Consider the following 15,539-nt stretch of genomic DNA (forward strand, 5'->3'; position numbering starts at 1 on the left):
CTGAATTTGGGAGGGACACCGACATTCAGACCACTGCTAGTTGTTTATAAAAATATTTAAACCAAGCATGCTCTTTTCCGCAAGTTTTAGAAAATGAAAATGTCCTAAGAACAGATACAGTGACAAGCATTTAAACGCCCTGAGGTTATTACAGTTGCAAATTTTCCTATGAGAAACGTACACATTTGTAAAAGAAACTAGCGAATAAAAGGAAGCAATCTGAGTAATAAGTCTGTAGCATAAAGAGAGCTCCAAAGAAGCCCTGTGCCTGAATCTATGGACCTTTCTTCCACCCCTACCCCAGGTACTTACACGGGGCTTTTGATCTCCTGTTAGACATTGTGTTTGTTTAACACACATCTCAGTGCACTTGGCTTATCATTGTACTTCCTGATAGGGCTTAGCACTGTGGCAGAGTGAGCTGGAATTTCTGCTTTATGCTCAATGCATCCTGGGATGTCCTTTTCCTGCAAAAGGTCTATTGGTCTTCTCTCAACATTTGAGACTAAATTTTTCTCAATCTGAGCTCCCTCTTTTTCTCCTTCCTCTGCTTTGTCTTGGAGCCAGCTGATTATGGACTGAACCCTCCACAAAATGTGAGCTAATAAACATTCTCTTCCTTAATTTTGAGTGTTGGGTATTTTGTCTCAGCAATGAGAGAAAAGTAACTAAGATGATGGGAAATGTTGTGGCTTAGATCTTGAATTACCCCCCCCCCCATTTCATGTTTAGAAGTAGGGCTGTTGCAGGGTGATGGGATCACAGGCCTGCTATGCTCAGTAGTGGATTCACCCGTTCAGCTGACTGTGCTGCTAGGAGGTGGGTCCGGCTGGAGGTGGCTCACTGGGCACCCAAGAGTCTGTTACAAAGCTGTGCTGCTGCTGTGGCTAGCATTCCTGGCACCTTACTTCCATGCAGGGGTCTTGAGACGGTTAAATCACAGGCTACATAATTTGGGCCCAGCACAAAATGAGAATTCAGGGTAATTCAAAAACTAAGAAGTTCTGGGGAAGAGGATCTAAAGATGGGGACGTGGGCAGAAGAAAGGGAATGATAAAGAGATTTAAGATATGTTATGTACTACCTACTTCCCATGTAATAATTTAGTACTACAACCTATACTGAATAGAAGCAAAAACAAAAACAAACACACTGTTAAGAATTGCAGCCTGGACCAGGAGAGCGTTAAACCTAAGGGCATGCAAACCTGGCGGGGAGGGGCGGAGGCTCAGAGTCGCACTTGCACACAGTAGGTGCAAAATAAATGCATGAAGCTCACATTTGAGTCCACAAGCTGTGACAGCAGTCTCGTCCCAGCACTCGCAGTTCCTGGAGTCCCGCAGTGAAGACCGACCTCATCTCTATCATCCCAAATTGCCCAGCTACCCCTCGACCGCCACCGCGGGGTGACACCATCCCGAGGATGAGATTGCCGCTGCGGGCAGGTCTTGTGCAGCCAGGCCTCGCCTAGCCGCCTGGCCAGGGTGTTTATCCGTTGCCCGGGAGATGCGCGGCCACTGAGCCGCTGCTTGGCTCCGGGCGTCTCCGCGTCCACACTGCAGCCAGCATGAGCCACCGAGACTCCACCAGCTCCAGGAGCCTCGACGCGACTCGCGATGCCGCGCTGGGCGCCCTGTCGCCCGCGCCCCAGGTACAGGTCCAGCCGCCAGGGAGGAAGGACCTGGGGGATGGGTAGTCATCCGAGCCCAGCTCCCAGCAGGGGAAGCGCCCCGGGCGGGATGACCTGGAGGGCGCAACCCCTGTGCACCCTCGGCCTCCTGAACGCTGGAGTGGAACTGCAGCAGCGCTCTCCCGGCTGGGCAGTGGACTAGGGTACCTGGCTAAGTTTAGAAATGATGGGCAGGTCAGGAGTTTGTAAAGTGCATCTGTATTTTCTTTTTAGGTTGTGTCTTGCGTCTCCTTTGACCACTTCAAAGTGGTTAAATTCGACAGACAGGCCAGCTCCTGCCCCCTCCCATATGCAATTCCTTCATTAAGTTTCCCTGCTTAGCTCTTGAGACGTGATTGTGAGCATTTTTCCAAAGCTGATGTGGTAGGACTAACGCTGGCCAGGGGAAGGTCGCCACCCCCAGGGTTACTAACCAGTCCGGGAGCAATAATTCAGTTGTCTTGAATCAGCTTACTCCAGGGAGTTAAGTACTGGGAACTTGCAGGAATCAAGTGTGCTACACGCACACACAAACACATACACACACGCACACATGCACACACAGGCACACATGCAGAGGAAGAATTCTGGCTGGCTCAGCCTGGGCTGAATGTGAATCACCTCTGTCCCCAGGTATCCTGTGTGCCTGGAGAAGTGAGAATTGTGCTCATGTTAAAGGTGCCCTCAGCATACACATCCCTGGGGGATATTAGACTCAAATCCAGAGCTGGATTCCCCAACATGCTACCAGAATCTAATACTCAGCACCTTTGATTGTTGTCTTATGTCCCCACATCTAGCTTTTCCTGATTCCTGATGCATTTGTGGAAAAGTATAGCTTTATATACAAAAAAAGCTAATGTTTCTTCCATCAGGCGTTTTCATGTCCAACGTTACATTTTACCCCAACATAGTGTCTGTCCCTTATAAATGAAGCCTATCAGCTCATGCATAAGGAGGCAGTATTTTTATGCTATTTGTATATGTTTGGTGAGCACGAAGTAAATTATAGACATCATGACTTTCTACTGTAAACACTCTGGTGTGCATTATCAAAGAATAGGGAGTTTGCTAATTTAATATACAATGATCAAATTGAGAATATCATATTTAGTATTTTTTACAACAACTTGCCTACTTAAATAATATACTATCTGCTTAAATTTTGCCAGTTACTCCAGTTATGAGATTTTTACAAATTTTTCGTTCCAAGATCACATATATTTAGCTGTTACATCTTAGTTTCTCCTCCCCCTCCTTTTCCTCCTCCTCCTGCTTATCCTTCCTCTTCTTCTTTTCTGGGAATCGAACTCAGGACCTTGCACTTACCAGGCATGGCCTAAAATTTTTCTTTTTTCTTATTTTGGTGGTGCTGGAGATAGAACCCAGGACCTTGTGTATGCAAAATAAGAGCTATGCCACTAAGCCACATCCTGAACTTTTTAAAAAAATTTTTATTTAAAAGGAAAAAGAGAAAAAACAAAACAAAACAAAGCAGTGTAAGGGTACAATTAATACAGAACTACAAAAAAAAGAAAAACCAGTAAGAAATCACCAGTTAATAGATTACAATTATCATCTTAGAGATAGTTGCTCAAGTCACAGTATCAAAGCATACAAAGTGGACATTCAAACAGTGAGACTCAAACAGTTGTGTTCAATGATCCAACCAAAAACATTAATATGGTCAGCTGTTTAACACCCCTAAACACACTTGCAGTTGTATACTTTAGAGCACTTTTTTCCCTCTCTTTTTTACAACACAATTTACACATTTTGGGGTTGATTACTCCTTAGTTCTTATTACTTTTTTGGGGGGGGAGAGAATAAAGTCAAATATGGTAAAACAAAGCTGTCAGTCAAAACCAAGGATAGACATAGCACATGCACATCCTGAACTTTTGAAGAAGTTTTATCGTACATTTTAGGGAACAACGTTAACCATAGGGAACCTGTACCTGTACATTATGTATCTTGATTGGACTTTTCCCATCCCCTGCCTTTCCTTTCTCTTCCTCTCCTTACTTACAAAATCTCTGTTTACATTTTTTCTTTTTTCTTCCTCCTCCCTCCTGGTTTCTTTTTCCACTTCAACATTTGATACAATTTTCTTAAACATTTCACAATGTCTAGTACAAATTTTGGTCCTTATTTACACTTTTGGTTTCTCGCATCAGAAAAGCCATGCCATATTTGAACACACAGGTCTGATTTATTTCACTTAAGAGTGTGGTCTCAAGGTGCAACCATTTATCTAAGAATGTCTCAGGCTTAGCCTTTATGGCAGGGTAATCCTTCACATCTTCTTTACTTATTCATTGCTTGATGGTTTGGGCTGTTTCCAAGATTTAGCTGTTGTAAGCTGTGCCGCTGTAAACATGGGTGTGCATATATTGCTGTGATATGATACTTTTAATTCTTTTCGGAAGATAGCAAGAAGGAGAATAACTGGGTCAAATGGAACTTCTAGTTCTAGCTTTTTGAGGACTCTCCTCACTCCTCAACCATTTCCATAGTGGTTGCACCAGTCTACACTCCCACCAACAATAGGGGAGGGTTCCTTTATCCTCACAGTTCTACAGCACTTGACTTCTTTTTTTTTTTTCCCCTGTACCGGGGATTGAACTCGTGACTGCCTGCTTGCAAGGCAGGCACTTATGCCACTGAGCTAAATCCCCAGCCCAACTGGTTGACTTCTTGACAACAGCCATTCTTTCTGAAATGAAATAGAATCTCGTCGTTTAAATTTGCATCTCTTGAATGACCAGTGACGCTGAACATTTATTTGTATATTTATTTACTGTTTCAACTTCTTTATCTGTGAAGTGTCTATTTATTTCAGATGCTCATTTTTGGACTGCATCTTTAAATTTGGGGTTTAATTCTTTTAAGTTCTTTATACTTTCTAGATATTAGTTCTTTGTCTGAGGGACAGCTGGCAAAAATTGTTTTCACTCTGTGGGTTATCTCTTTGCTGTGCAAAAGTTTTTTTAATAATATGAGGTCCCAGTTGTTGATTCTTCATGATATTTCCTGTGAGACTGGGGTTTTGTTCATTAAGTCATTGCCCTCATCTACGTCTTCAGGAGTTCTACCTAGTCTCTCTTCAGCAGATTCAGTGTTGCTGCTTTAGTATTTAGATCTTTGATACATTTTGATTTTAGTTTAGTGCATGGTAAGAGATATGGATCTAGACAATGGCTCTTTGATGTGTGGAAAGTTAATTCTTCCAGCCCCATTTATTAAAGAGACTTTCTTTCAATGAAGGTATTTGGGCTCTTTGTCAAAGATAAGAGGGATGAGTGTATTTGGTGTTTTTTCTGTATCTTCTAGTCTGTTCCATTTATTCTCTGGTCTGATTTATTATTATTATTATTTTGTCACTACTGTGTTGTACTGTTCACTTTGTAGTATAATCTCAAGTCAGAGACTGTGATGCACCCTGGCTTGCCTTTGCTGCTCAGAACAGCCTTTACTCTTCTGGTTCCAAATGAATTTTAGATTTTTCCCCTAATTTTGTGAAATATGCTGTTAGTATTTTGATCAGGATTGCATTAAATCTGTGTAACAATTTTAGGAGTATGGCCGTTTTTTTTTTTTTTTTTTTTTTTTTTGTCTTTTTGAGACAGGGTCTCTCTATGCAGTTCAGGCTGGCCTTGAGCTCACTTTGTAGCCTAGGCTGGTCTCGAACTCACAACAATCCTCCTGCCTTAGCCTCCGAGTGCTGGGATTACAGGCGTGAACCACCACGTCTGGCTGGCCATTTTTACTGCATTGGTTCTTCCTACCCAAGAACAAGGGGTACCTTTTCATTTTCTAATATTCCTCTTCTTCCCCCTTTTCAGCGTACTGTAGTTTTCAGTGTAAAGGTCTTTTACTTCCTATGTTAGATTTATTCCTAAGTATTTCATTTTTTCCAATGCTACTGTAAGGTGTGATTTCTATAATATTTCTTTCAGTGAGTTGTTATTTGTGTACAAGTATGCTATAGAGTGTTTACTTTGTATACAGCTATGCTCCTGAATTTGGTCAGTAACTTTAGAGTCTTTGGGTGGAGTTTGTGGAGTCTTCTATGTGGAGTATCATGTCGGCTGCAATGATGATAATTTAACTTCTCCTCTTCCCATCCTGTTCCTTTTATTTCTTTCTCTTGTCCAGTTGTTCTAACGAAACTATACCAGATCTATATGGAATAAAAGTAGTGAATACTCTAGGCTTGTTCCTGATTTTAGAGTGAAAACTTTCAGTTTTTGTCCATTTAGTATGATGTTGGCTGTTGATTTGTCATAGATGGCTTTCATCAGGTGGAGATAAAGACCATCTATTCCAGTTTTGTGTAGTTTTTATCATGGATGAGTGTTGGACTTTGTCAAGTGCTTTTCTGCATCTATCAAGATGATCATGTGGTTTTTGTCCTTGGCGCTGTTAATACGGAGTGTTGTATTTATTGATTTGCCTATGTTGAAGCATCACCCTTTCTCTTCTGTGCCTCACGTTGCTATAGTCCACTGTCTGGATTCCAAATATCAGAGAGGCCGTTTCTCTCCTGTTCACCATCTGCCGTCTTCCTGGAAGTTCCATCTTAGATTCTGTAAACCTGCAACAATCATTCTCTTAAAAACAAATATCTATTCTCATGACTAGATTTTTGGTGGGCATTGCTTAAGACATATTATATCTTGGTGCAGCACATCAGGAGCTGCCTGTTCTGCTTGTCCCATTGCTTGTGATATCTCCAAATGGTAATATCTTCTAGATGTTTCCACTGTAAAGTTACCTTTTCATTTTTTTTAGCAATAAATTATTGATTAATTGAATCATAGATTCAGATAGAGATTTTTAAGATAAAATCACTACATGCATACAGGGGAATTTCCACTGTTTTATATTTTAATTGGCTTGAAAGAGACCGATGTTACTGATATCAAAAATGGAAAAGCCAGCATTTTTTACTATCAACCTTTAGTTTATAAAATGCTTCATTGAAGATAATCTTACAGTTTAGGAAGGTAAGGGAGAAATTTCCCATTATATGGATAATGAAATGGCTGGCTCACTGAATAAGTGATGGAACGGAGGCTTAAATATCTCTCTTTTTGAAGTTTTATATATTTTTTTCCTACTGAGTTGCACTGAAAAACATTAAAATGCGAAGCAGTGATGGTACGCATCCCTGTGACTAGTGCAGGGACCTGGGTAGTAGCTTTGGAATCAAACTGGGCTCAAACAATTCTGATTATACCTTCTCTGTGACACCTTGGCCAAGAAAATTACTCAATGTCTCAGAACTTTTGTGTCCTCACCAGGGACGTGGGATCCTAATACTTATCACTTGGCATTGTTCAGAATGCAATGGTAAATATGTGTAAGGTCTTGGTTCTCGGTCTCCTTCATACTCTCTTGGAATTTGCCTTGATATCAACACTGCTGCCACCCACTGCACCACAATCAATGTCCCACCTACCACCTCAACACTCAATTTATTGCGGATCTGGGTGAGGGACCAGGGATGCAAACCTGAATTTGATAGTCCTTGCTCTCCATGAAGAATTGAGAGTTCACAACTAGAAAAGCAGACACATGAAAAGATTACTGGGGCACTGGTGCATGAACCAGAGTTCATGCTCAACTTTTCTCAAGTTGAATTTATATATTATCTCATCAGCAGAGCTTTACGAGGCTAAGAAATGTGGTAAATTCTAAGAACAATAGTATAAGCATACAGCAAAATGGCTCAAGATGGGAGGAAAGAAATAAACAGCTTTGGGCAGCACTACGAAACTTCAGCCAGGCATTTTGAAATAATGCTACCAAGTGAAAAAAGTGGCTGAGTTATAACGCAGCCTCATCAATCAGCAGACAGGCACAGCAGTCCTTTAGTGGAAATTGCTTGGATTTGGCTTCAGGGATACAAACAAATGGTGGGCTAGCGGCTCTTTTGGTATGTCAGGGTTTTCACATACCTAGAGGATCCCAATCAAAAACTATGACTCTGGTATCACCCAGTGCTGGGAAATTGAGCAACTCTCTTCTCTGCAATATAGGAACTAAGTGAAACCATTTGATGGAATCACTAAGGGAAGCAAATGTAAATAGCAACAATCTCCTAAGAGCTACAGTTACTCAAAGCAAAGACTTAGAGCTGACCTTGTTTAAATATGAAGAAAACAAAGTCTATCTTCTTTTTTACTCCCACCCCTTCAACTCTTCAAAAACTGCATAAAATACACCTAACACAAAGTGTATTGTCCTCACCATTTGTGAGCCTCCGGCTCAGTTGCCTTTAGTCCACTTACAGATGTTGTGCAACCATCGCCACCATCATCCAGATGTTTTTTCATCTTGCAAAATCGAAACCGTACTCAGTAAACAATGACTTCCCATTTTCCTCTCCCACTGTTGGCAACCACCATTCTATTCCCTGTCTCTATGAATTTGACTGTTTTAGGAACCTCATATAAATGCAGTCATACTGTTTTGTTCTTTTGTGACTGGCTGATTTCACAGTGTAATGCTTTCATCCATGTCATAGCATGTGTTAGAATCTCCTTCCGTTTGAAGAGTGAATAATATTCCATTGACTGCACACATGTTTTCATACCCGTTCATTTATCCACGGACACGCGGTTTGTTTGTATCTTTTGGCTTAACACTGCTGTGAACATGAGCAAAGAAATCTCTCTTTGAGACTTTGGTTTCAATTTCTTTGGGTGTGTAACCGGAAGTGGACTTGCTGCATCCTATGGTAATTCTATTATTAATTTTTGAAGAACTGTTGTACTGGTTTCCATAGTGACTATATTGTTTTAAATTCCCCCCCGCAATGTGCAGTACTTCCAATTTCTTGCCCATGCTGGTGATTTTCTCTCTTCCTCTATATTTTAAACTGTAGTCATTCTGACAGGTGTGAAGAAGTATTCATTTCTGATTTTTATTTAAAACTTTTTTACTTCTGATTTTTAAAAAACTGTTTCCTCTGGTTTGCGCCTTTCTCTTTTTCCTTCTCTATTTTATCAAAATCAAATTTAAGGAAACAGCTGACTGTAATTGCATGTTTTTATATTAACTCAGACAGTTGCCTTTTATAGGTAAAAAGAATAAAACCTACAGCCACTCAAAAAGACAAGAAAGAAGAGAAAATGAAATAGAAAGAGAAGACAAAAAAAAGATAATTGAAAGCATACCTTGTATCAGAAACTACAAAACTAAATGAGAGGTTAGCTCACAAAAATATATCCCATTTTAAGAATATTTAAAAATATTCTATTAATGAAAGACACATTGAAAGAAAATAATATGGAAAGGTTGAAAGCAAAGTTTACAAAGAGATATACCAGGAAATAACCAAAATGAACCTGATGACCATATTCATATTTTGCAAAATATTTTAAAGATGCACTTTTACTAGAGGGTACAGAGAGTTACCACAAAGTGTTAAAAGTTTCCTTCAGGGAGTTGTGATAATTCTAAATGTGCACTTCATAGTACAACCTTGAAATATAAGAAGAAAATTTGACAGAAACAAAAATCTGTACAGATGAATAGACAACTCTACAAGTAGAGCAGAACATTTCTAACATAATCTTACTATGTGATGGGTCAACCAGATAAAATTAGGGAAGAAAGCTGAAATGTGAATTTGGTTATATTATAGTGAAAAATAAAAAACATAAAATATTTGAGATATGTCTGGAAAAGTCAATAGGACTCTCTTTTTCTCCTTTTGGTCATGGAACGAGGTATCTTTAGATAGTGAAATCAATTGTACATAAGTCTAGAAAGTATTCTTTGTAGGGGTTAAATTAGATTAATAATTAGATATTTTATGTTTTAAATAAAAAAGAACTTTATACTATTACAGACAGGCAAGTGTGAAATCACAATAAAACATTGGAAAAACATTGGAATTCTAGAAAACAGCAGTCTTTTTTCTTTAAAAGTTTCAAGGTAATGGTTGGGGGGAAACTAAAGAGACATAAAAACTAACTGCACTATCAGAGTCTGGGTTGGCTCCTGATCAGAAAAAGCTTACTAATAGAAAACCTGGAGAAAGTACAATAAGATCTGTAGTTTAATTAACAATGTTGTAACAATGCTAGTTTCCTAGTTGTGAGGAAGGTACTCCAGTTATGCAAGCTGTTAACTTCAAGGGAAGCTCAGTGAGGAGTATTCAACTCTGCTGTTTCTTTTAACTTTTCTGTAATTCTAAATTATTTCAGAATAAAAAGTTTTTTTTTTTTTTTTTTTTAAAGAAACGATGATCTGTTCACTCACGTGGGACTTTGTCATTTTCACTGTAACATTTAGTTTCTCTGGGTAGCTGCTCATTGGAAGGCTGGTCTCAGCATACAGCCTGAGGCCAAAACCTTCAAAGAACAGGTGGAGGAGAGCAGTTTGAACTCCAAACAGAGGGCAAACTTTCTTTGCATATTTTAAAGAGGTGGGTGTGTCTATTTACTTAGTGTTAGTGCATAGGATGTGCACCATATTTCTTTTTTTTTTTTTAATTTTTTTTATGTGCACCATATTTCAAACAATAGTAAATACTTCTTGGTTTGAACTTCAACAAGATTAACTCATTATAAAGACCTTTTTTTCATGTTCAAGGACAGCTTACAAATTTGTTTAATTGAAAAAGGGAGTAATGCTTGCTGCATCAGCAATTATTTATGCATTGTCGTTTTACCCAAGGTTTCTTTCTTTCTTTGTTTTGCTTCCAACTTTTTCCTTTGAAATGTGCTTTTTGGCGACTTTGATCTAAGGGTGTGGAGGTTCAAAGGCGTTGCTGAGATGGACCACAGTACTGCACTCTTCTTCCTGATACCAGCCTAGTTATTGATTATAGCTTCTGTGTCTACTTGGGTAGGTATTGCTCGGATAATTACACAGTGCTTTTCAAGATAAAGCCAAAGTTGTCTCTTTAGCATGACAGGAAATGCATTTTCCATAACAATAAATATTGAAATTGTGTTTCTGAGTATCTGAGAGGAGATGGTTTTTCACTGACAGATTTACCCCATGCTTTTCTTCCTGAATCTACTGAGCTTTCTTCAGAAATGTATTTTTTGGCATCCTAACATCACTTTAGACTAACCTCAATGTCAATGCAAAGGGGAACAATTTTAAGACTTGAGTGTAATTATGGTATCTCCTCCTAATCTCTTGTAGTTTGGGGTAAAAGAAATGGGTAGAATTTCAAAAAGGAAGTGGTGATGTTGAAATCTGGTGTATGTTTGGAGTAGACTAAATTGAGACTGTAGGAGGAATCTTGGACCATGAATATTCTGCCTCATGAGTCTCTAGACTCTCATTTGGCACACACTTACTGGGCCCAACGTGCTCTGTTCAGGCACCGGAAGTACAGAAGCTCTTTCCTTTAGCAGCTGTGAAATGGGTGCCTTTGGTAAAGCAAGCGCCATTTTGGAGAAGGTCCCACTCTCATAAAAGTTATAGTCTACTAAGGGAAAAAGATAAAGAACTAGATAAGGTAATTTCCAGGAACAGTAAATATTTCAAAAACAATATAAAGTGCCAGGTGCAGTAGCGCATGTAACATGTCTGTAATCGGAGGCTGAGGGAGGAGGAACCAAGTCTGAGTCAAGCTTGGGCAACTTTGGGAGACCCTGTCCCAAAGAATAAAAGGGCTGAGGATGTAGCTTAGTGGTAGAGCCACATGCTTAGTGTGCATGAGGCCCTGAGTTCAACCTCCAGGACCTCAAAGAATAAACAAAGATTTAAAAAAGAGAGAGAGAGGGCAGTGGGATGGAGATTCAGTGGGGTGAAGGCAGGGTTCAGTTGGGACAGGGGAGGAAAGATGAGCACTCCAGGATGATAGGTGATATTTGGGTTGAGTCTCAAATGATCTGAAAGGTAATTCTTAGAAACAGCAAAAGCAACCACAGGCCCCGATGTGGAAATGAGGTTGATATATTCTCACAAGAGTGGTTCATCGACTTTTTTTTAATTTGCAAAATAAACTTTATTTTGAAGGTAGTAAAATACAACAAAACAAGACAGAACAAAACCAATCAAAATAATGCAGTGAAATTGGTACAAAACTTCAGGACAGGATACCGGGATAACAGTAATAGGTACCATAGTATATCTTGTTATCTGCGCAGTAGTTGACCATTCAATCAGGTATAGCAAAACCAAACCAAAAACAGGACATTATAAAACCTATCAAAACAGTATATTGAATAGAGCAAGACAGTTGATCAGAACAAAGCAAAACAGTGAAAACAATATTTGCCTTTAAAAAGAAGATGGAAGATAATCCCCCATATTTGCTATATTGCATACTGTCATCCTCCCAAGAGATGCTCAGACCTCTGGCCCCAGCTCAGCATAATCAACCCAACAATATAAGCATTTAGTTGCTTTATGTGCTTTAGTGGCTCTCAGCTCCAGCTGTCCTGGACAACTTCCAGTTGCTAAGGGGGGAGGGGGGCGGTTTGGGGATGGTGGTGGGACATTTGATTCTCAGTCTGCCCGCTGGTGGGCTCTTGGGAGACGCTGACTTGTTCTCTTCCTGCCTTGCCCGCTGCTCACTAGAGCTGCACTTACCAGGAGGAAGGACTTGCCGCTTTCTTGTTCAGCAGCCCCAGTCCCAACATGGCTGGATCTCGGGAGACGCTGACTTGTTCCATCAACCCTTTCTTAATTAGGGGCTAGCTAGTGTTTCCTCATGATGAGATTCAGATCAGCACTTTTTGGTAAATCTGTATAAGGTTTGTGCTTCTACTCCCAGGGTATCATGTAAGGTGTTGCTGCCACCTTGTCTCACTGTGGATGTGGAAGATACAGCGTCATATAGATGAAGGAAAGCCGAGACATGGAGACACAGCCACAGACAATGCTTTTACTGCTGCTCTGAGGGACATGAGGGGGACAGTTGGTGAATAATGTGGTCTCACTGTTCAACTTACCGAAACTGACAACCCTATGGACAGGGATGGCTTTGTTCTTGGGGGCACTCATTGAAGCTTTCAGGGACAAAGCACCATTGCGTATTGCTCACGTGTCATTTGGTAATCATCACTGTCAGGTGAACCCTGAAGGAGGAATGAATCAGATGCAGAAAGATGTGCTCACAATTGGCGAATCTAAGTGAAACACATACTTGATTTTATTCGATTACTTTTGCAGGTTTTTGGCAGATTGAAGTGAAAGTTTAAGGTGTGCCAGGCAACAGCTGAGATTGCAAAGTAGAAGGTGCCCTTTCTAACTCTTTAGCTCGAGTTTAGTTAATTAAATAGTAATTGATAAGAAGTCAAAGCCTGTGAAAGGGAGAAGGCTGGTGTGTCTGGAGTAAATGTGTGGATTCAGGGAAGGATCTAAAGGCACAGTGAGGCAAGCGCAGTAACCCAGGTGCTGCAGCAGAGCAGGGGCGGGTGGGCAGAGATGCCTTTCCGGGGTCAGCAGGGCGATGGTGTGGTGGTGGTGGGGTGCTGACTCCCAGAACCAGGAGCACATGCAGCTGATGTTCAGGAGGTCACCGGAAATGTACATCTGTCCTGGGGATGCAGATTTGAAAGCTGTCAGATCCCGGAAGTGACCAACACAGCAGGAGGAGGTGAAGGAGGCCAGGGAGGTGTCTTTGTGAGGAGGAAAGAGTGTGCAGGACAGAACCCAGTAATGTCTGCTGAGGAGCGGGTGGAGGAGGAGAGACGGGGGTCCTGAGAGGAGAGCTGCTTGGGAGGGATGCGATGTGGTGGCTGAGGGAGGAGGATCCCAGAAAGGGTGCTTGGGGTGTCCAGGGCTGAAGGGAGGTCAAGCGCCTAGTAATAAAATCAATTCTTCATTAATTTTTTGAGTAAATAGGTATTGGCTTGCAAAGAACCCAAAAGACTAGAGATCTTGCCACTCAATGAGCCAGTTAAAAAATCTGAGTGTTGTATGCATGTATGGTGTATGTATGTTCATTGTATGTGTTGTGGTGCTGGGAATCAAGCCCGAGGCCTTCACACTGAGCTATACCTTCAGGTCTTTTGTACTCTGAGACAGGGTCTTGCTAAATTGCCCAGGCTGGCTTCAAACTCATGGTCCTCCTGATTTACTCTTTCAGAATGCTGGATTACAGGTAGGTGCCACCATGCCTGGGTTCTTTATGTTTTAAACTTCATTTCTACCTCAAGTTCTACAATTAACATACTAATAATAAGTTAAAATAATATGGGAAGTTTGTAATGGAAACATATACAGGGGAGAGAGAGAGATAGGAGAAAGGGAAGAGAGGAGAGGAACTAGGAAGGGAGGGACAGAGGGAGCAGGAGAGAGCTCTAGTGGAGAGTTAAATATGCCAAGAAAATGGCACAAAATTGTTGCACTAAATTGAAAGTTGAGCTTTCTGACAGCTTTTGAAAGAAGAGCAATGGATTTTCAAGGAAAAGTCTTTATATATATATTCATTTGGAATGATGATTTTCTTTTCTGGCTGTAAATCACTGCAGGAATTTATGAACCCATCTTTCATGGTGCTTAAGTGAAAGCCTCAGGCTACAAGTTAGCAGAAAGGTGCAAGTCCAATCCTAAAAGTGAGACCTTGGGAAGTTTCCATCAGCCTGCTAGGTGACAGAGGCCCCTTTGCGACATTGGGAGTATTAATCTCCAATCTGGCCTGTTGGCTCAAGAAAATACACTGAGGGGCTAAGGATATAGCTCAGGGTGCAGGTGTCTGCCTGGCAAGGTCGTGAGTTTGATCCCTGGTACCAAAAAGAAAAAGTACATTAAATACATGTGTTCACATCGTCTGCTTTTCCAAATCTCATTAAAACAAACACACAAAATACTGGACATGCCTGTAACTGCAGCACTCTGGCAGGCTGAGACAGGAAGACTGCAAGTTCAAGTCCAGCCTCAAAATAAAATTATTTTTAAAAAGGCTGGTGACACGGCTCAGTGTGAAGGCTCTACATTCAATCTTCTGTATTACTCTCCCTCCCCCAATAGAATTATTGTGTAACATAATGAACTGTGGCTTTAATTGTAGAATCATTCTTCAAGTGAATGTTTCTCATAACATTTGTCCTTAAAGATTGAAGATCGCTGCAGTGTGCCTTGGGGAAGACACTTCTCCAGAGAAACAGATTCTCAGAGTCACAGCTGCTCAGCCAGTGTCCGATACTTTCTGGTCATCAACTCCCTTCCTCACTTGTTCAGGAGGCAAGCGCTGACTTGGTGTGCAAAGCTTAGAGGCTGTCAAGCTTCAGCGGGGAGAACCATTGATACCTGCTCAGCTTAGCTCTGGAGATGCAATTCCTCTCTTGAGTAGACAAGGATCTTCCCCCTTATGCAAGATAGGGAGACCTGTGCTCCTCCGTCCTTCTTCCCCCTTAGGGGAGCTGAATGTCTGTTAGGCCGTTATCTCCCTCTTGGATGCTGATATCTGCTGCCCTGTACCCTCCACCCTGGCCTCCGAGGGGCCAGGTGATACCTGTTTCTCGTTCCCACTCATCATGTAAGGTCTACGAGCTCATCTAACCTGCCATTGTTTCTTTCCTTGGGAAAATGGGAAACTGGGTACTGGAGTCCGAGCTGGGGATGCTGGAGCTGCCCCTGGTGGTGGGCATGTCTGCCAATCAGTGTTGTCCCTCTCAGGAGCTGTGTAACCCCCCTGGCTTTCCTAGTGGCTGGTGGGTGACTTCCATCCCACGTGAGGTCCAGGGTCTCAAGGGGGGTGGTGGCTTCTCAGTGCCAGAAATTTCCCTGTTCCCTTCTCCTTTTTCCTCTACTGGCCCCACACATCCTGTTTCTGGTAGAACAGTCGTTCCCACCTTAGGATGTACAGGAATGACATTTGTGCCATGAATTTACAGGTCTTTGTTATTTCTGTGCAAAGCAATGCTTTGAAAATTTTTTTCGAACCAGG

General features: G+C 41.3%; 1 protein-coding gene across 2 annotated transcripts in view; it reads left to right on the forward strand.

The window, feature by feature from the left end:
- The first annotated feature begins 1,493 nt into the window (after positions 1-1,493).
- Positions 1,494-15,539, forward strand: part of Ccdc170 (coiled-coil domain containing 170) — a 91,131-nt gene continuing 77,085 nt past the window's right edge. The window contains exon 1 of one of the 2 annotated variants that reach the window (XM_063232913.1): positions 1,494-1,651. In XM_063232913.1, coding sequence (XP_063088983.1) covers positions 1,568-1,651 — 84 coding nt within the window. In that variant the 5' untranslated portion in view covers positions 1,494-1,567. The remainder of the gene's footprint in view (positions 1,652-15,539) is intronic. The other variant, XM_063232914.1, reaches the window with a different exon arrangement.

This window comes from Cavia porcellus, unplaced genomic scaffold (assembly GCF_034190915.1).
Source record: "Cavia porcellus strain 051 isolate PalLab524CR breed Dunkin Hartley unplaced genomic scaffold, mCavPor4.1 scaffold_22, whole genome shotgun sequence".
Taxonomy (NCBI): Eukaryota; Metazoa; Chordata; class Mammalia; order Rodentia; family Caviidae; genus Cavia; species Cavia porcellus.